The sequence below is a fragment of the Oncorhynchus nerka genome, linkage group LG24 (genome assembly GCF_034236695.1).
Source record: "Oncorhynchus nerka isolate Pitt River linkage group LG24, Oner_Uvic_2.0, whole genome shotgun sequence".
Lineage (NCBI taxonomy): Eukaryota > Metazoa > Chordata > Actinopteri > Salmoniformes > Salmonidae > Oncorhynchus > Oncorhynchus nerka.
Genome location: NC_088419.1, coordinates 47,198,585 through 47,219,584, shown reverse-complemented (window position 1 = coordinate 47,219,584; position 21,000 = coordinate 47,198,585). Strand labels below are relative to the sequence as shown.

Genomic DNA, 21,000 nt, shown 5'->3' with positions numbered 1-21,000 from the left:
CTCCTCGAGTGCGCCAGGAGGCGCTCGGTGAGTGGGGGGGTACTGTCATGTATTGTCATATTATGTCTTGTTCCTGTTCTTTCTCTTCACTCCGTCTCCCTCTGCTGGTCGTATTAGGTTACCTTCTCTTTCTCTCCTCCCCCCAGCTGTTCCTCATCTTCTCTAACTACCTCGTTCACCCTTTTCCCACCTGTTCCCTTTTTCCCTCTGATTAGGTCTCTATTTCTCTCTCTGTTCCTGCTTCTTTCTTTGTCAGATTCTCGTTTGAGTTTCTCATGCCAGAACCAAACTATCGTCTCGTTTGCTTCACCCTTGTCCCGTCCTGTCGGAATCTGCCTGTTCATCTGATGCTACGTGTGATCAGGTACCTCTGTCCTCCACGACCCGCGCCTACCCAGAGAGACCAGCAGTCTGTCGCCGCTAACCCAGCTATTCTCCTCTGCTGCTAAGAAGGGGACTCTAACCCAGCTATTCTCCTCTGCTGCTAAGAAGGGGACTCTAACCCAGCTATTCTCCTCTGCTGCTAAGAAGGGGAATCTTTTGTAAATATCAGGACTTTTTGTTTCATTTGTCGCCCTCTCTGCGGGTTGTCTATTTTGCCATTTTCTACATCTGAAGAGGATCTATGTCTTCCCTGTGTTTTTACATTAAAGGACTCTGTTTTTGTTAAACCGCTTTTGGGTCCTCACTCAAGTGCATAACAGAATTTCACTGTAAGGTCTACTGCACCTGTTATATTTGGCGCATGTGACAAATTAGATTTGATTTGTAGCTCTTAAAGACTTCTCTCACTGGCCCATATTTAGAAAGCCATCACTGCAGGCCCCGCCCCCCTTTCCAGAGGAAATGGGTGGGGCCTTAGCCATGACCTCGCTCCAGGAAACTAAGCAACGGTTTATACCATCTATACAAGGCAGGGAGCAGGAAGAGGCTGTGCTTTCATAAACCCATTGGAGAAATTGCATTACTGCCCAATTTTTTGTTATACAGGGGGATATTGACTTGCACTCCTGCATTTTACCTGTTGTCCAACAATTCTGAAATAAAATGTAATTATCATGTTATTTTATAGGTTTAGTTTTGTAGGTTTTAGCAGACTGTCTTATCCCAAGCCACTTACATGACTTATGATGGCTTATAATAAATGCACAGAGGGGTGAAACATCAGCATAAAACATCAACAAGCATAATAAATCAACTCTTCCTTAGATGTAGGAAGAAATGTTTTTGTGACCGAGATGGCCATCATATTTTGTATAACACCACTGACCTGTGTGTTTATCTTGTATGTGCCCACGATGGGAAACTGTACCAGCCTCCGCTGGTGGTGATTATAGACTGTAAGCTGGGGGCAGACCTGCTATGTGAGCCGGGAAGTAGGTCATGGGCCTCAACACGGTGGCCATCCACTCCGACAAGACCCAGTGGGAACGCAACCGCATCCTCAAGGTGAGGCCAATGGCAGCCTTTGGTTCATTAGGCACCAAACAGAAGAAAACTGACTGAAACAGGGAGTGAGTGCACTGGTCCAATAAGAAACACACATGTTCATTTTCTTTTGCAAAACATTTTAAAACATTCTCTTTTGCGTGCCCTAATGAACAAGACCCAAGGGAGGGGGTATTCAGTTGAATGATTAAAGGGTTTCCCTAGATATGTTTCCCTAGGTCAATACCACACACACTAGGATCTAGGATCAGTTTAGCCTTTTACAGCATAATTAATAAGATTACATGGATAGTGGAGACCTGATCCTAGATCAGCGCTCCTACCATAAGATGCTTTATGAATACGGCCCAGGTCTGGCTACTATGGCTCAAAAAGTGAAGCAAGGCAAAGCTAGTGTACTTCCATAAAGAGTATGATACCTTTAATATGTTTTGTACTCTGAAGGGCACTTTGAAGTGATGGTCCACTGGTGTACTGGGCAGAGGGCTCAAACTGGTCAACGTCAAACTGGTGGTCTTTGACATCTCACCCAACATGGACAAGTATGTTCATTAGGTAGGTGAATTTGCAACTGTTGTTCATGGGAAAATCTGATGTGTTTTTGTCTAATACCTTCTTGCATCTTGCATAGAATATTTTTTTTGTATAGTATAGTCTACAAGTGTGTGTGTTTGTGTGTGTTGCCACTTATTCGGTGGTGACAAGCCATTTTAGGTGTCCGTCCTGTCACTCCTTCCTCACAGCTGAGCAGAGCAGGCAGACTGGGCCACTGGGGCACTGCCTTCACGTTGGTCAACAACGTCAACAAGTGTCTAACAACGTCTCAGCCGCGAAGTGGTAGGCCAAACAGAACGGGACAGCTGAGTGTTGAAGCATTTAGCGAGTAAACATTGTCTGTCCTAGGTTGCAACACTCACTACTGAGTTCCAAATTGCCTCTGGAAGCAATGTCAGCACAAGAACTGTTCAGTGGGAGCTAATGAAATGGGTTTCCATGGCCCGAGCAGCCGCACAAGCCTAAGATCACAATGCGCAATGCCAAGCGTTGATTGGAGTGGTGTAAAGCTCGCCAGTGGTGTAAAGCTCGCATTCTCTGGAGTGATGAATCACGTTTCACATTGGCGAATGCCAGGGGAACGCTACCTGCCCCAATGCATAGTGCCAACTGTAAAGTTTGGTGGAGGATTCATAGTGGTCTGGGGCTGTTTTTCATGGTTCAGGCTCCTTAGTTCCAGTGAAGGGAAATGTTAACGCAACATCATACAATGAAATTCTATACAATTCTGTGCTTCCAACTTTGTGGCAACAGTTTGGAGAAGGCCCTTTCCTGTTTCAGCATAACAATGCCCCTGTGCACAAAAGGAGGTCCATACAGAAATGGTTTGTCGAGATCGGTGTGGAAAAACTTGACTGGCCTGCACAGAGCCCTGACCTCAACCCCATTGAACACATTTGGGATTAATTGGAATGCTGACTGAGAGCCAGGCCTAATCGCCCAACATCAGTGCCCGACCTTCCGAATACTCTTGTGGCTGAATGGAAGCAAGTCCTTGCAGCAATGTTACAACTTTTAGTGGAAAGCCTTCCCAGAAGAGTGGTGGGGACCAGCTCCATATTAATGCACATGATTATAGAATGAGATGTTCGACAAGCAGGTGTCCGCATACTTTTGATCATGTAGTGTAGTTGTGCATTTTGTTGAGACGATGGATCTAGTCTCAAGCGTGGAAATACTGCCATCTACCTTTTAAACACAGGCTCTGCATGTATTTTGTTCTGCTGTGGACGTTGACGTAATATGTGTCTAGCCAATAGCACACCACTGATAGGAGTTTGAAATCGACGCGGGGCAGATGTCAACCACTACAGTGAAATGGTAAACAAACTCAGAAGAAATTGTTAAATTCTTCGGTTTTGAGAAGGAGCTGGCAAATATAAATGTCCGAATTATATTAACGTTTCCTTATTAAATTGATCAGATTATCATTTTCAGCTTTGCAATGTGTTATGGACAGTTAGCTAACGTTAGCTGGCTAATTTAGCTAGCTAAGCTAACGTCGTACACCAACTAAACGACCAAATAAAACCGCCAGCTCATGTCCGAATGATCCATTTCTTAATTACAACTAACGTTAACTTTAAACTTTTTGCAGGGGAAGATGTGCACTTTCATTGATTTGTCTATAGGATAACGTTGGTAACATTTTTCTTTTGGAATTGACGAAAGTTTGTAATACATTTATTATTTTTTTAAAATAAACTCAGCCATGTCTTTATATTCGACATCAGCGAAAAAGCACACCGCTTTTTATGACAATTTCTTGACATCAAGGGTTGCTGACATGAATGACCAAAAAGCTGCGCGAGGAATGATCAAAGGGGACGATACGAAATTATTGATATTGGATAAAACCAAGGAGATAAACACGACCTATTTGAACTCTGCACTGTCAAAAACCGGAGGTCAGAGGAATGGCACCCCCGGTCGAGGGCGTCTCACTCTACAGAGGAAAACGGGTACGAACGGCGACACTGTGATGAGTGAAAATACAATGGAAATCACTCAGAATAGGACACCGGTACCGGATAAAAGACTCACGTTGCAACGCAGAACCAGGACAGGTTCAATTGACAAAAACGCAAGTAATGACACCAGCAAAGCAACAGAGAGCTCGAGACAACACTGGGTCAGCGGTACCGACTCTCATCATTACAAAGTTCTCTCTGAATCAAACCCTCAAACGCCTGTTAGTGCAGTTGTATTGCGGTCATTCAGTCTGAGGGACAGCTCATCTAGAAGTAAATCAAGAGAAGCTGTTCATCTTTTAAACACTCCTTCTAAAGGAGTCAAACTATTTGCACCAAAACAGCCAGCAGCCCCGGGTAAAGTAGATGTGACAAAACCCGAGGATCATACCAGAACTTTTTCAACACCCACAAAAATGACTCCATTTGAGAAAATCACAGCAAAGAAGGATGCCTTTGAGAGGTTGGCTGGGAAAGAGATCCCAAAAGTGGTGGCAGTAAAAACGGTAGGCCTAGAGAGGCCGAAGACACACGCACAGGTGACTGTGGAAGCTGCAAAGCCTGTTGCAACTCCCTATACTAACAAATTTCTGGTCAGTAGTCAAAGAGCAAACGTGACCTCCAACTTGCTGCCCGGGCAGGTGAGAAAGTACTCAACCCATGGCGACCTGACCATGGCTAGGTCCTCGACTCCTGCGCCTACCTTCTCCACCGAGCTTTTGCTCCCACCCAGTGCGATGCTAAAGCACGAACAGGGTACCCTGAAAATGGAGAACAGTGCCGTGACAGTTGCGGTCAGAATGAGGCCATTCAACACCAGGTATAAATATGTAGCATATGCTTGTGATGAATTGTTAATTGAAATAGCATTCAGCCAGCTCTTAATGACATTTATATTGTTTGGAATAAATATGGCTGTCTTTGAACTTGTATTCTACTAATTTGTTTCTACAGTTATCCATAAATAATGACTTAAATAATGACAATGAAATATATGCCTTTCATTCATATTCAGGGAGAAGACTGAGAAAGCATTGCAGGTGATCTTCATGGATAACCAGGAGACTCTTGTCCAACATCCAGACACCAAGCAGAGCTACTCCTTCACGTATGACTTCTCCTTCTGTTCCGTCGACAAAAGCGACCCCGGCTTTGCCAGCCAGCAGACGGTGTATGAAAAACTAGCAAAGCCACTTCTGGAGAGGGCCTTTGAGGGCTTCAACACCTGTCTGTTTGCATATGGCCAAACTGGATCTGGGAAGTCTTACACGTAAGGCTCACTCCCACAACTTGAAGAAACACTCAAATCGTATAATGTATTGGTTCTAATGCAAGGTTTCCCAAATTCGGTCCTGGGCCCCCACCTGGGTGCATGTTTTGGTTTTTGCCCTAGCACTACACAGCTGAATCAAATAATCAAAGCTTGAAGATGAGTTTGTTATTTGAATGGGCTGTGTAGTGCTAGGGCAAAAACCAAAACGTGCACCCAGGGCTAAGATTAGGAAACCCTGGTCTAATGTAATGTTCCTTTGTGACGCAAGCCTGGTAAACTGTGGTTGCATCCATATGTTCAATTGGACTATATGTTCTTCTGTTACTCTCCTGCAGTATGATGGGTGTTGGGGAAGAGGCAGGTGTAACACCAAGATTCTGCGAGGAGCTCTTCTCTAGGCTCTCTGTGGTTGATAATCAGGAGGTACCCTATTAGCTATTAATTCAGATAATATTCCTACCAAGTTGCACATATGGTTGACTCTGTTCAGTTATCATGCAATGCATTTTTATGTGGCTGTCGATGTATTACAGGTTACATGTCATCTGGAGATGAGCTACTTTGAGGTGTACAATGAGAAAATCCATGACCTGCTCATTGCCAGGAATGAACAAAACCAAAAGAGGTGGCCTGTGAGTAGGACAAACTCCCTATAACCGATATGAATTGAAACATGACATTTCAATCCTGACATTTCTATTGAATGGCCCTATGATCTGTGTTGTTTCTCAATGCCATTTTACATCAATGAGTTTAGTAATGACCAAATGCTCTGTTTTTGTAGTTAAGGGTGAGGGAACATCCAGTCAACGGGCCTTACGTTGCTGAGCTGACAACGTGAGCAAACTTACTCTTTCCATTCTTATCTTGTTAAATGTAATGATGGATTGCTAGTCTTATGGATTCACTCACTGACTATATGTTTGCTCACAGGAATGTGGTGAGCTCCTATGCGGACATTCAGGTAAGTTGCTTTGCAGACACAATTTCTTAACACTGGACCACGTTCAGTTGCCAAACATTTTTGAACGATGCAGATAGAAATGCCATTAATGGCCTCTCGAGTGGCGCAGTGGTTTAAGGCACTGGGTTCGAGTCCAGGCTCTGTTGCAGCCGGCCGCGACCGGGAGACCAATGGGGTGGCACACAATTGGCCCAGCGTTGTCCGGGCTAGGGGAGGGTTTGGCCGGCAGGGATGGCCATGTCCCATCGCGCACTAGCGACTCCTGTGGCGGGCCGGGCGCAGTGCACGCTTACATTGTCGCCAGGGGTAGTGTTTCCTTTCGACACATTGGTGCGGCTGGCTTCCGGGTTAAGTGAGCCTTGTGTTCGTTTGTGTTTTGGACGACACACTGCTCTCGACCTTTGCCTCTCCCGAGTCCATATGGGAGTTGCAGCGATGAGACATGACTGTAACTACCAATTGGATACCACGAAATTGGGGAGAAAAAAGGGGTTAAAATACAATAAATGCCATTAATAGAGCTGACGTGATCCCTTACTCTACATGACAGAAAGGCATGGCATGACAGAAAGGCATGGCATATACATGGCATATTTCTATCTGAACGTTCCAAAACGTGTCCTGCTGAACCCGTCCATGATATGTAGCGAGCTCTTACCACTTTTGAACACTGCTCAGTAAATGTGTGGTGAATACACACTCTTGCCAGGGTTGGCTGGAGCTTGGGAACAAGCAGCGAGCCACTGCAGCCACGGGCATGAACGACAAGAGCTCCCGATCCCACTCCGTATTTACTCTGGTTATGACCCAGACCAAGGTGAACCTCCCCGCCCTGTCTCTTTGTGTTTGTATGCTGTTAGCGTTACTTTGTGCATCTAAATGCATATTATCCACCCACTGATGACGATCTGGGTCTGTTTGTCTTGTGTCCTTTGTGTTTGTGGTTCTTCGTGTTTCTGTTTTTATGCACATTTGTTTCATTTGTGTGTCGCTCATCTCTTTTTCTGTTTGAATACACACATACAGCTAACTGCCAAAATAAAGGAAACACAAACATAAAGGGTCTTAATAAGGCAACCACAATCCAAAACAGCTTCGATGCACCTTGGCATAGATTCTACAAGTGTCTGGAACTCTATTGGAAGGATACGACATTATTCTTCCACAAGAAATTCCATAATTTGATGTTTTGTGTTTGGAGGTGGAAAACACTCAGGCGTTGCTCCAGAGACTCCCATAAGTGTGCAATTGGGTTGAGATCTGGTGACTGAGACTTCCATGGCATATGGTTTACATCATTTTCATGCTCATCAAACCATTCAGTGACTGTTCTTGCCCTGTGGCTGGAAGCATGGTCATCCTATGGGACCTTAGTAGCTCAAATAATGGCCTGCCCAGCATTTTTATATATCACCCTAAGTATGATGGGATGGTAATTGCTTAATTAACACCTACTTTGTATCCCTCATTTACTTGAGTGTTTCCATTATTTGATCAGTTACTTGTATGTTTCGTGTGTGTGTGACTGTTCTCCCTTTGTCTATGTAGACTGAGTTTGTGGAAGGGGAAGAACATGACCACAGGATCACCAGCAGGATCAACCTGGTGGACTTGGCCGGCAGCGAACGCTGCTCCTCAGCCCAGACCAGCGGAGACCGCCTCAGGGTAAGCACTGGTAGTTGGACTTGATTTCTTCATCCCGCTCTCGCTGACTTCTTGTCCGACTCCCACCCGCTCCTGCAAGAACTGGTTCTGAACCCGACGGCCTGAACCCGAAGGTTTGAGTGAAATAGAATAGGAGAGCGGACATTTGCACTTGACTCAATATACTTTTTGATTGACTTTTATGAGCGGGGCGATTTGCACACAGTAAAATAAATGTGTTATAAATATTTATTTCCAGTCAATGTTGGAGCCTAATTATAGCCTAGCTATCATATGTTTAGGAAGTTAATTTCCTTGAATATACAGCCTTGGGCAAAAGTTTTGAGAATGACACACATAAATGTTCACAAGGTTTGCTGCCTCAGTTTGTATGATGGCAGTTTTCATATACTCCAGAATGTTATGAAGAGTGATCAGATGAATTGCAATTAATTGCAAAGTCCCTCTTTGCCATGCAAATGAACTGAATCCCCCAAAAACATTTCCACTGCATTTCAGCCCTGCCACAAAAGGACCAGCTGACATCATGTCAGTGATTATCTTGTTAACACAGGTGTGAGTGTTGACAAGGCTAGAGATCACTCTGTCATGCTGATTGAGTTTGAATAACAGACTGGAAGCTTCAAAAGGAGTGTAGTGCTTGGAATCATTGTTCTTCCTCTGTCAACCGTGGTTACCTGCAAGGAAACACTTGCTGTCTTCATTGCTTTGCACAAAAAGGGCTTCACAGGCAAGGATATTGCTGCCAGTAAGATTGCACCTTAAAATCAACCATTTATCGCATCATCAAGAACTTCAAGGAGAACGGTTCAAATGTGAAGAAGGCTTCAAGGCGCCCAAGAAAGTCCAGCAAGCACCAGGACCGTCTCCTAGAGTTGATTCCGCTGCGGGATCGGGTCACCACCAGGACAGAGCTTGCTCAGGAATGGCAGCAGGCAGGTGTGAGTGCATCTGCACGCACAGTGAGGCGAAGACCTTTGGAGGATGGCCTGGTGTCAAGAAGGGCAGCAAAGAAGCCACTTCTCTCCAGGAAAAACATCAGGGATAGACTGATATTTTGCAGAAGGTACAGGGATTGGACTGCTGAGGACTGGGGTAAAGTCATTTTCTTTGATGAATCCCCTTTCCCATTGTTTGGGGCATCCGGAAAAAAAGATTGTCCGGAGGAGACAAGATGAGCGCTACAATCAGTCCTGTGTCATGCCAACAGTAAAGCATCCTGAGACCATTCATGTGTGGGGTTGCTTCTCAGCCAAGGGAGTCGGCTCACTCAAAATTTTGCCTAAGAACACCGCCATGAATAAAGAATGGTACCAACACGTCCTCCGAGAGCAACTTCTCCCAGCCATCCAGGAACAGTTTGGTGACGAACAATGCCTTTTCCAGGATGATGGACACCTTGCCATAAGGCAAAAGTGATAACTAAGCGGCTCGGGGAAGAAAACATCGATATTTTGGGTCCATGGCCAGGAAACTCCCCAGACCTTAATCCCATTGAGAACTTGTGGTCAATCCTCAAGAGGCGGGTGGACAAACAAAACTCCACAAATTCTGACAAACTCCAAGCATTGATTATGCAAGAATGGGATGCCATCAGTCAGGCCCAGTGTGGCCCAGAAGTTAATTGACAGCATGCCAGGGCGGATTGCAGAGGTCTTGAAAAAGAAGGGTCAACACTGTAAATATCGACTCTTTGCATCAACTTCATGTAATTGTCAATAAAAGCCTTTGACACTTATGAAATGCTTGTAATTATACTTCAGTATTCCATAGTAACATCTGACAATAATATCTAAAGACACTGAAGCAGCAAACTTTGTGGAAATTCATATTTGTGTCATTCTCAACTTTTGGCCACGACTGTACAACTAGGTTGTGCTTTTCCGCCTATGCATATAGCCTTCAGGCTATTTAATTGAGACGCACATGGGCCATAGGCGCAACAACGAGAGAAAGACGATTTGCAGGCATAGACAAATGTGTTATCAATATTTATTTCCAGTCAATGTCGAAGCGTAAAATATAGCCTATCCTATATTAGGAAGTGAATTTCCTAGGAAAGACATTTCCCACTATTTGTCATTTATTTTTTGCAAAGTTCAAAACCAGTCAAATTGGAGCCAATCTGTTCTCTCTATCAAATCCATCCAGCCTAACTGTATCCTATTCCCCTGTATCCCAGGAGGGTGCCAGCATCAACAAGTCGCTGCTGACCCTGGGGAAGGTGATCTCTGCCTTGTCAGAGCAGGCCCAGACCAAGAGGAAGGTCTTCATTCCCTATAGGGACTCTGTGCTCACATGGTGAGTAAGAGAAACTTCACTGACAGGCTAAAGAGTTGAATTCTTGTTATACAAACAATTAGGATGGGCTGAATTCCATTATCAAGTTAGAGAGATTTAATTGAAATGGAATCGACCCTTACCTTGCCACACCACAGTATTGTAAACTACAAACATATTTCATCAAGCTTTTGAAACTAATGAGAAGGAGGAGATATTGAGGTTTAGATTCCTCAATAGAAACATTGGTACTATTTAACATGGATTAACTATGTGGGGATAAGATCATGGTTTGTGTTGTTGGCAATGCCACTACCTGTACAAGATATCCTTATGAAATTGCGAGAGGTTGGTAAAGTCAGTTTGTGAAGTAAGTCGTTTTGTCGAGAGGTAAACTGAATGTCGTTTGTGTTGCCCGTGTGTCCAGGCTGCTGAAGGAGAGCCTGGGTGGAAACTCCAAGACGGCCATGATCGCCACCCTGAGCCCAGCGGGCAGCAATGTGGAGGAGAGTTTGAGCACGCTGCGGTACGCCAAGCAGGCCCGCATGATCATCAACGTGGCCAAGGTCAACGAGGACACCAACGCCAAGCTCATAAGAGGTCAGCCTCGCTCTCCCTCGCCATGCCACCACCCATCTCTCTGTCTTTCTCGCTCTCTTTTTCCTATCTATCCATCACCAGATTGAATTAGGTAGCCCGGCTCTAACCTTGCCTTCGGGACATATTTATACACTCACTTTACACGGGGGCTAAGTCAACTGTCATGCAGGTATTATTGAAAGGAGATAGCTGCGCCACATTTGCAAATACTTTATTTGACCATGGAAGGGGAAACAGTGCAGAGATTGAGACCATCTACCTTCTGTGGTGTATCACCATATTATGTGTATTAAAGGGTAGGTTGCAAGAATAAGTTGTCTTTTGACATCATACATGTGATTGTTATGAACAAAAGCTCATACAAAATGGCTCCTCACTTTTCTGTTTTGGTGGCAATTTAACAAACAATGTTGTTTGTGTCTTTGTTTACTAGAGCTGAAAGCTGAGGTGGAGAAGCTGCGGGCTGCTCAAATGAGCTCTCAGGACATTGAGCCGGAGAAAATTAACCTCTTCCAGCAGGAGATCTTAGCTCTGAAGAGCCAGCTAACCCAGCAGGAGAGGGAGATGGCCGAGGCCCACAGGTGATCACCATACAACCTCCACACGCCTTAGGCACTAGTACCAGAGAGGGTCTGATCTAGGTAGCAAAATATGAAAATGGGTCCGAACAATTGTTTTAGTCTTGGTTTGTTACTTTAATCTGATTCCTTTACCTCTTGTCAGAGCGTGGAGAGAGAAGCTGGAGCAGGCAGAGAAACGCAAACGTGAGGAAACCAAAGAATTACAGGTCAGTTTTAGTTTGTTATAAGTGGAAAATGACCTTTAGCTTCATTACTAGGGTTGCAAAGGGAGGGTATATTACTCAAAACGTTTTAAGTTAACAGTAAAGTACCAGAATTTTGCTAACTTTCATGTTTTAATTTCATCAGATGACATCTTGTGGCCTTTTTGTGTACTTCAGATTATCACAGATGTCTGTAATTATCTCTGGCCCTCTGTGGCCTTATCACATGTAAAATAATCAAATAATAATGAAAAAACGGTTATCCTATATATAAACCAATTTAGTGAATACCATTAGTGTTTAATATGAGGGTTTCAGCAAGAATGATCCTTAATATATTTTTAACACCTCGTATTAAAAACATTGTCTATTGTACATTTTTTCAAAGTAAATTCCTTCCTATATTTGTCTGCTTCCCTCTCCCTGTCTCCCTCTCAGAAAGCGGGCATCACGTTTAAGGTGGACAACCGGCTGCCCAACCTGGTAAACCTGAACGAGGACCCGCAGCTGTCGGAGATGCTGTTATACATGATTAAGGAGGGACAGACCAAGGTCGGCCAGCACAAGTCAGCGTCCGCCCACGACATCCAGCTGTCTGGGGCCCTTATCGCAGACCACCACTGGTGAGGAGAACCGACCCACCTCTTTGGTTTTAAATAGCGTCTTTTAAAAAGGGGAAGCACAAATTTAAAACATGTATTTATTTTTTATCTTTATTTAACCAGGTAGGCCAGTTGAGAACAAGTTCTCATTTACAACTGCGACCTGGCCAAGATAAAGCACAGCAGTGCGACAAAAACAACAACACAGAGTTACACATGGGATACACAAACGTACAGTCAATAACACAATAGAAAATCTGTATACAGTGAGTGCAAATGAAGTAAGGAGGTAAGGCAATAAATAGGCCAATAGTGACAAAGTAATTACAATTTAGCAATTTACACTGGAGTTATATGTGCAGATGAGGATGTGCAAGTAGAAATACTGGTGTGCAAAAGAGCAGAAAAACAAATATGGGGATGAGGTAGGTAGGTAGGTAGTTGGTTGGATGGGCTATTTACAGATGGGCTGTGTACAGCTGCAGCGAGCGGTAAGCTGCTCTGACAGCTGACGCTTAAAGTTAGTGAGGGGGATATGTCTCCAACTTCAGTGATTTTTGCAATTCGTTCCAGTCATTGGCAGCAGAGAACTGGAAGGAAAGGTGGCCAAAGGGAGTGTTGGCTTTGGGGATGACCAGTGAATTGTTTTTATTTCACCTTTTAATTAACCAGGTAGGCCAGTTGAGAACAAGTTCTCATTTACAACTGCAACCTGGCCAAGATAAAGCAAAGCAGTGTAAGAAAAACAACGCCGAGTTACACATGGGAAAAACAATCGTACCATAGCCTCGTATAGCCTACTAATGAGTCCCGTCTGTCACTTGCTTATATTTTAATGTTTGTTTGACATGAAATAACTTTATTCCAGTGTAATTTTGTCATCGTTCTTGACCTGTCGGTCCTTCTGTCTGTAGATTTGTTCTTTCTTCTCCAGGTTATTTAATAGGAAACACCTCTATTCCAGTGTCCTTTTGTTGTCATTCTTGTATTGTTTCAGTTGCATTATGGCTAGAATTGACTAAACTGTTACTTTCCAGTGTAATTTCCAATGTAAATGGTGAAGTCAGCATCATCCCCATAGAAAACGCCAAGACCTTTGTCAACGGGAACCTGGTATCTGAGACCACTGTCCTGCATCATGTACGTATTGTGTACACACATACGATGAATAATAAAAAGCACAAGGTACAATATTAGAAACCTGACTGTGAGCTCAATCATGAATCACTCACGTTTTTAAAATATTTTTTATATATCTCTGTGGTTTCTAGGGTGACAGGGTGATCCTGGGTGGCGACCATTACTTCCGCTTCAACCACCCGGCAGAGGTGCAGTCTGGGAAACGCGTGTCATGCTGGACGGGCGACGGCGATGGCCATAAGGACTTTGAGTTTGCCAAAAATGAGCTGCTCTCCGGGCAAAGAGCGCAGTGAGTCGACCACAAGATTCAGAAACGATTGCGATATGATTCCTGTCACACGTCAATGTGAATAACTGAAAGTCCCATGCGTACTGGGTGAAAATATTTTTAGATGATCACATCGATGATGCAATACTGCACTTGTTCGAAAACTTGTTAATGCAATTAGGAGGCCATTTTGTTTCTTTCTAGACTGGAAGAGGAGATCGAGGAGGCCAGGCTGAAGGCCAAAGAGGAGATGATGCAGGGGATCCAAGTGGCCAAAGAGATGGCCCAGAAGGAGCTGTCTGACCAGAAGACTCAGTATGAGAACAGGATCAAAGCCCTGGAGAGAGAACTGGTACGCCAACCATGGCTTTACGCCAACCATGGCTTTACGCACATGTAGGACTAATGTGTGAATGAAAACACTGACAAATCTCGGCCACTGCCTTCATGTTCACATCAGACCTTATGTAAAGTACCATGGTGTCTTCACTGTCTTGTATAAAGTGAGTCATTTGGTGTAACGGTGTAATGTCAGGGCTACTGAATTGACCAATGACCAGCTAAATCAGACGCACCACAAGTGTTGGCTACTTATCCGGCATAGTCACTCGGTGTAACATTTTGTAGTCATAGGGATACCACGGCAGGGTTTTTTCTGCATAGAAAAGTATCGGGTGGGCCGCTTAAGTGTTTTCTCGGTCCAACGTTGGCCACGCCCAGCGCCTAAGTCCCATTTTGATCCAGAAAAAACCCTGCAACGGTGTAACATTTTCTAGTCAGTAGATGGTATAGAATACAGTATATACATATGAGATGGGTAATATAATATGTAAACATTATTAAAGTGAATGGTGAAACCTTTATTAAGTCCATTTATTAAAGTGGCCAGAGATTCGAGTCAGTATGTTGGCAACAGCCTCTCTGTTAGTGATGGCTGTTGAACAGTCTGATGGCCTTGAGATAGAAGCTGTTTTTCAGTCTCTTGGTCCCATCTTTGATGTACCTGTACTGACCTCGCCTTCTGGATGATTGCGGGGTGAACAGGCAGTGGCTCAGGTGGTTGTTGTCCTTGATGATCTTTTTGGTCTTTCTGTGACATCTGGTGCTGTAGGGCAGGTAGTTTGCCCCCGGTGATGCGTTGTGCAGACGGCACTACCCTCTGGAGAGCCTTGCGGTTGAGGGCGGTGCAGTTGCCGTACCAGGCAGCCCGACAGGATGCTCTCGATTGTGCATCTGTAGAAGTTGAGTGTTTTAGGTGACAAGCCAAATTTCTTCAGCCTCCTGAGGTGGAAGAGGCGCTGTTGCGTCTTTTTCACCACGTTGTCTGTGTGGGTGGACCTTTTCAGTTTGTCTGTGATGTGTACACGGAGGAACTTAACTTTCCACCTTCTCCACTACTCTACCATCGATGTGGATGGGGGGGTGCTCCCTCTGCTGTTTCCTGAAGTCCACGATCATCTCCTTTGTTGACGTTGAGTGAGAGGTTATTTTCCTGACACCACACTCCGAGGGCCCTCGCCACCTCCCTGTAGGCCTTGTCGTTGTTGGTAATCAAGCCTACCACTGTAGTGTCATCTGCAAACTTGATGATTGAGTTGGAAGTGTGCATGGCCACACAGTCATTGGTGAACAGGGAGTACAGGAGGGGGCTAAGAACGCACCCTTGTGGGCCCCCAGTGTTGAGGATCAGTGGGGTGGAGTTGTTTCCTACCTTCACCTGGGTGCGGCCCGTCAGAAAGTCCAGGACCCAGTTGCACAGGGCGGGGTCGAGGTCTCGACCCTGGGTCTAGATACCCATTTTCGCGCCGGAGATGTTTCAATCTCTAGACAAAAGGCTGTACGTGATGACGTTAATGCACACAATTACTTTTATGCTTAAATTCCCATGTACTGAACAAAAAATACAAGTTAAATGGGTTTCTATTGCATTTTCAACTGTAATGATGGATTTCCCACAAATGTTGCGTTATATAGCGAACAGCTTGCAGATACAGTTCGAGTAGGCTACCTACATGATGAGATTATTAAGAGTGGGATAATTTTGTATTTGTCAAACAGCAGCCAAGCATCGATCATGTCACCAGAATAAGACCCTTGATATTTAATTGAAAGGAGCATCAAGCTCCTCGTGCACTTTCACCACCCTGTGAAGTTCATCTGTAGCTTAATAACCTGCATGCTTTCCTGAGTCGTAGTGGGCGGACCACAGAACATATAATCACGTGACTCAAGTTTATTTCAATATGATGGTTATTATATCAATATTTGCACATACATTACGCCATTTCTAGCATAATACATTTTACAGACACAAAAAGATCCCACCTTGTCTACTGTGTTTTGTCGACATTTGGAAAGTTTACAGACAAATTTGGTGTTTCCATCTGGCCTTGTGACTTTTTTTTTACCTGACCATGTCCTTTACTTGATTTTAAAGGTTAGGTGTAAACATTTTGTAGTCATACAACGGTGTAACCTGAGAAGTTTGCTTTTTAACAACCAAATCTCTATGCGCTTTTCCGTTTCTCAAAAACAACTGAAATTGCAAAAAAAAGTGTCTGGATCCTTCTATAATCCTTTTAGGCTGTTTTGAAAATACAATCTGCACAGGTTTCAGATTTCTGTGGTGACATCACCATGTGGTAAATTGGTTAATAGACAACTTAACTTTCAACGAATAACAGCTAGTTTTCAGTTTTCCCCACGCAGACCACTCTAGACAGCCCTAGCAAAATTCTTGCTTGAGAAATAGTTTTTTGCTAAAAAACTACTTTTGCCCTCTTTTCATGGAAATCTATTACAGTAATGTACTTAATTGTTTGTTACACAGAAATTGATACATAAAACGACTGCATTAGGCCTGTAAGACCTTTTACTCATTGACAATGGTGCTTTCCTTCCCCCAGGAGGAGGAGAGCGAAAGGAAGCGGTGTCAAGAGATGGACCAGCAGCGGGTGGTCTCCAAGATGGAGGAGCTGCAGTTTGCCAAGGTGGAGCTGGAGCAGGAAGTGGACACGCACAAGACACGTCTCCGCCTCCACATGGAGGCCCAGGCCACACGGCAGGCCATGGCCGATCACGGTGTCCGACAGGCCAAGGTGGTGGAGGCCCTCGAGGCAGAGAAGAGGAAGATCGGCAAAGACCTTGAGGAGATGCAAAGGAAAGTGGCGCAGAAAGGAAGCCAGACTCTGAAAAACGGTAAACCATTGTTGGGAATTTTCATCTTCGGGTTGTATTCACGAGGAAATGGACCGAAACTAATAGCTAGCGCTGTGTTGTAAAGATAAGTGTCGTTTCCATTACGTCACAGCATGGTTCTAGTGTTGTAGCTAGTTACAGTTCTGATGACCTGGTGTGTATTCATTAGTCCACACCATAGCAAACTGTAGAAAAACTTTTTTTTGCAAAGGAAACAAGAGTTTCTATTGGACAAACTTGGGTACATCCCTCCCAGTTTGGTTCTGTTTGCTTTCGTTTTGTCCCTAGGAAATACACTAATGCTCTGTGGTCTGTTCTCTTAAGTCCCTCCACAGTGGGACGCCATGAAGTTGTCTCTGATGATCGAGGAAGCCAACAAGATCAGTGACAAACTCATGAAGAACACAGTTTTCAGCAGGTACGAGCGGAGAGAATCTATATTAAATATTTATATGAAATAAATATTTATATGAAATAGTCCTTTGTTTTGCTGCATATTGAGATATTACTGTAAATCCATCTATCAGGAAATTCTCTCTTGTTTTATTTAATTGAACCTTTATTTGGGCAGGGTGGGGTCTCATTGAGTCCAAGGTCTCTTTCTCTTCCTTTTTAGATTAATCCTTATCTTCACTGTTTTTAGACACGAGGGGTCTGGGAAGGAGGGCGGAGGGGGAAAGGGAGAGCTGCAGGTCCAGGTGCAGAACACCAAACTGGGCATCTCCACCTTCTGGAGTCTGGAGAAATTCCAGAGCAACCTGGCCGCCATGAGGGAACTCGACCAGGTCAGTAACAGTCATTTGAGTTATTCCTTGCTACTAATGCATATGTTGTCCATCTGAATTTAAAGAGCTGTGTTGGGTGCATTTTTATTGAAATGTGGATACTCTCTGGTTAATCTAGTTGGTAGTTATCATACCACTATCAAGTCGATTTAGACTGCATTCTCCCACCCTGTTTGTCTCGCACTCAATCAGTGGAACAGTCAGTCCGCCCTTTGTGGATTTTGCCGGTGCACACCTAATTTTCAAAACGCTTGTTTATGCATGAGGGTCATCCTCCGTTCCTGTAATTTCTCATTTAAGATGAATAAATGAGACTGGGGTTAAACTGAGCCGTCATTTATTCTCCTTCCCCAGGGGGACAGCAGCGCCTGTAAAGATGACGACGTGTTTTACGACCCCAATGATGAGTGGGAGCAAGATATATCGGCTTCCTCAACCGCCTCCTTTTCACGCAGAAGGTAATTTCTATAGTGCATCCCAAATGGCACCCTATTCTCTATATAGTACACCACTGTTGACCAGGCCCTATAGGGCTGTGGTCAACAATAGTGCACTATGTACAGAATAGGGTGCCATTTTGGGACACAAACCTAGTCTCTACTCTTCATTCTCTCTATCCTCCTCAATTGAACTCGCATGCAAAAATGTGTCAGAACTAAGTTGAATATGATGAATGTGGAAAACTGTTTTTGAGCTCACTTGAGTGAACATAGAAAACTATCATTCGTTGAACATATGGAACGTGTTGGATATTTTTTTTCTTCTACAGCGCTCGTATTGATATTTCCACTCTGTTGATTTACTACTTGGCACATCCTGGAAGTTCAATGTATCATTTTTCTTCACCTCAGTGTGAAATAACCACACAGAAACATTTCCCTAATTTTTCCCCTCGCGGCAACTTTTTTTCCCCCCGCGCAATTTTTTTTGTTGGCTATGTTTATGGGCCTGGTGGTGCCTGCAGTGAAGGAGAGGAGGCCAAAGGAAACATGGAAACCATCTCGGTCTCTCTCGCTACTCACTCTCACCTGAATCCTCTGGAGTCTACCCTGAACCCACTAGCAGCCACAGCTAGTGCCCTGTTTATCTCTGTCGGTCTGGCTGTGTGTGTGTCTCTGTCTCCCGTAGGCCTGCTTTTCCCGAAGTGTTCACTCCCCGTCATGGATTTTAAAAGCTTTGGATTTTCTGAAAAGCCTTAGCTGGAGGGAATTCACCATTGACGGGAGTTTACAAAGTGTGGGTAATTGGGACGCTGCCCGAGAGAACACTCACATTTTGCCAACCAATGTTTGGCTCTCAATTATTTTAAATGGCCTCCTCCTCTGCTCCTGTCTCCTCTCCTTCATCTGCACTGATATGATAACAGGATAGGTGAATGAAATGTAGCTGGTGCGTGGTGCCTATCAGACATGAATTTGCTTTCACATCAGTGAAAGTTGGGGCAATGCTGTGTTAGACTGTTGAGATCCATTCCAAGACACATTAGTCATGTGTGTTTTTTGTTGTTTGTTCCCCAACATTATAGGAGCAGAAGCCTGTTGAAGAGCAGGAGGATTTCAGGGCGTCTCTATGAAATCCGAGTGCACCCTATTCAAAGCCTTCATAACAGTAACACCTCACAGTCCTCTGGTATGTGTGTTGTGCGGTCCTGTGTGTAAGACACTGAAGTACTTTTAGTTTCTTTTCCAGGCTACCGTATATAGAAATGAAAGAATGGTATAACATTAGGTGTCAAATAAAAATACAGTGCCTTGCAAAAGTTTTCATCCCCCTTGGCATTTTTCCTATTTTGTTGCATTACAACCTGCAATTTAAATGGATTTTATGTAATGGACATACACGAAATAGTCCAAATGGGTGAAGTGAAATGCAAAAAATAACTTGTTTAAAAAAATTCTAAAATGTAAAAAACGAAAAAGTGGTGCGTGCATATGTATTCACCCCCTTTGCTATGAAGCCCCTAGCTGGTGCAACCAATTACCTTCAGAAGTCACATAATTAGTTAGATTGCGCACAGGTGGACTTTATTTAAGTGTCACATGATCTGTCACATGATCTCAGTGTATATATACACCTGTTCTGAAAGGCCCCAGTCGCTGCACCACTAACACCCTTTATTGTTCAAACACCACTAATCAAGGGCTACCACCAAGCAAGGGGCACCATGAAGCTCAAGGAGCTCTCCAAACAGGTCAGGGACAAAGTTGTGGAGAAGTACAGATCAGGGTTGGGTTATAAAAAAATATCTGAAACTTTGAACAATAAGGGGTGTTTGCCAAAAGGCATGTGGGAGGCTCCCCAAACATATGGAAGAAGGTACTCTGGTCAGATGAGACTAAAATTGAGCGTTTTGGCCATCAAGGAAAACACTGGGGCAAACCCAACACCTCTCATCACCCCGCCATTCTCACCGTGAAATATGGTGGTGGCAGCATCATGCTGTGGGGATGTTTTTCATCGGCAGGGACTGGGAAACTGGTCAGAATTGACGGAATGATGGATGGCGCTAAATACAGGGAAATTCTTGAGGGAAACCTGTTTCAGTCTTCGAGATTTGAGACTTGTACGGAGGTTCACCTTCCAGCAGGACGATGACCCTAAGTATACTGCTAAAGCCACACTCGAGTGGTTTAAGGGGAAACATTTAAATGACTTGGAATGGCCTAGTCAAAGCCCAGACCTCAATCCACATTGAGAATCTATGGTATGACTTAAAGATTGCTGTACACCAGCAGAACCCATCCAACTTGAAGGAGCTGGAGCAGTTTTGCCTTGCAGAATGGACAAAAATCCCAGTGGCTAGATGTGCCAAGCTTATAGAGGCATACCCCAAGAGACTTGCAGCTGTAATTGCTGCAAAATGTATTGACTTTGGGGGATGAACAGTTATGCATGCTCAAGTTTTCCGTTTCTTTTGTCTTATTTCTTGTTTGTTTCACAAAACATATTTTGCATCTTCAAATGATACAAACCCCCAAATATCGATTTTATTTCCAGGTTGTAAGGCAGCAAAAAAGGAAAAATGCCAAGGGGGGTGAATAATTTCGCAAGCCACTTTAGGCCTACAGTTATAGCTCTCGTAGTCCACGTGGAGTTTCCTTCATATTCCATGTAATTATTTTGGAGACTTGTCTGTCTCTGTTCCAGGTCTGATGGGTGTGGCCAAAACGCCCTCGTTGCACCCCATCTCATTAGATTCCACCCTGCCGGGGATCTGCAAAGATTTGATTGGCCAGATGGTGGGCCAGCTGCGCGGGTGTCACAGCTACGAGGAGAGCATGGCAGACAGGCTGAGCTCTGACCTCTACTGTGTGTACACAGCCGTGACGACCATCTCCAGCCTGTACGATGGCCTGGACGATGACTGTCAGGAGAGTGGTAAGTCTGCATCTCAAAATTCACAATTTTCCATGCTTCAATGTTCCATGGCTCAGTAGGTTATGTGCTTGCAACACCAGGGGCCGGTT

The 21,000-nt window shown here is 44.3% G+C and overlaps 1 protein-coding gene across 1 annotated transcript in view; it reads left to right on the top strand.

The window, feature by feature from the left end:
- The first annotated feature begins 3,270 nt into the window (after positions 1-3,270).
- Positions 3,271-21,000, top strand: part of kif14 (kinesin family member 14) — a 54,442-nt gene continuing 36,712 nt past the window's right edge. Inside the window, exons 1-23 of the mRNA XM_029631955.2 lie at positions 3,271-3,324; positions 3,602-4,794; positions 4,990-5,244; positions 5,583-5,670; positions 5,781-5,879; positions 6,032-6,084; positions 6,181-6,211; positions 6,921-7,028; positions 7,760-7,876; positions 10,059-10,177; positions 10,584-10,756; positions 11,190-11,337; positions 11,480-11,543; positions 11,979-12,163; positions 13,180-13,282; positions 13,414-13,571; positions 13,755-13,902; positions 16,457-16,748; positions 17,073-17,166; positions 17,392-17,533; positions 17,888-17,991; positions 19,059-19,162; positions 20,681-20,911. Coding sequence (XP_029487815.2) covers positions 3,716-4,794; positions 4,990-5,244; positions 5,583-5,670; positions 5,781-5,879; positions 6,032-6,084; positions 6,181-6,211; positions 6,921-7,028; positions 7,760-7,876; positions 10,059-10,177; positions 10,584-10,756; positions 11,190-11,337; positions 11,480-11,543; positions 11,979-12,163; positions 13,180-13,282; positions 13,414-13,571; positions 13,755-13,902; positions 16,457-16,748; positions 17,073-17,166; positions 17,392-17,533; positions 17,888-17,991; positions 19,059-19,162; positions 20,681-20,911 — 3,895 coding nt within the window. The 5' untranslated portion in view covers positions 3,271-3,324; positions 3,602-3,715. The remainder of the gene's footprint in view (positions 3,325-3,601; positions 4,795-4,989; positions 5,245-5,582; positions 5,671-5,780; positions 5,880-6,031; positions 6,085-6,180; positions 6,212-6,920; positions 7,029-7,759; positions 7,877-10,058; positions 10,178-10,583; positions 10,757-11,189; positions 11,338-11,479; positions 11,544-11,978; positions 12,164-13,179; positions 13,283-13,413; positions 13,572-13,754; positions 13,903-16,456; positions 16,749-17,072; positions 17,167-17,391; positions 17,534-17,887; positions 17,992-19,058; positions 19,163-20,680; positions 20,912-21,000) is intronic.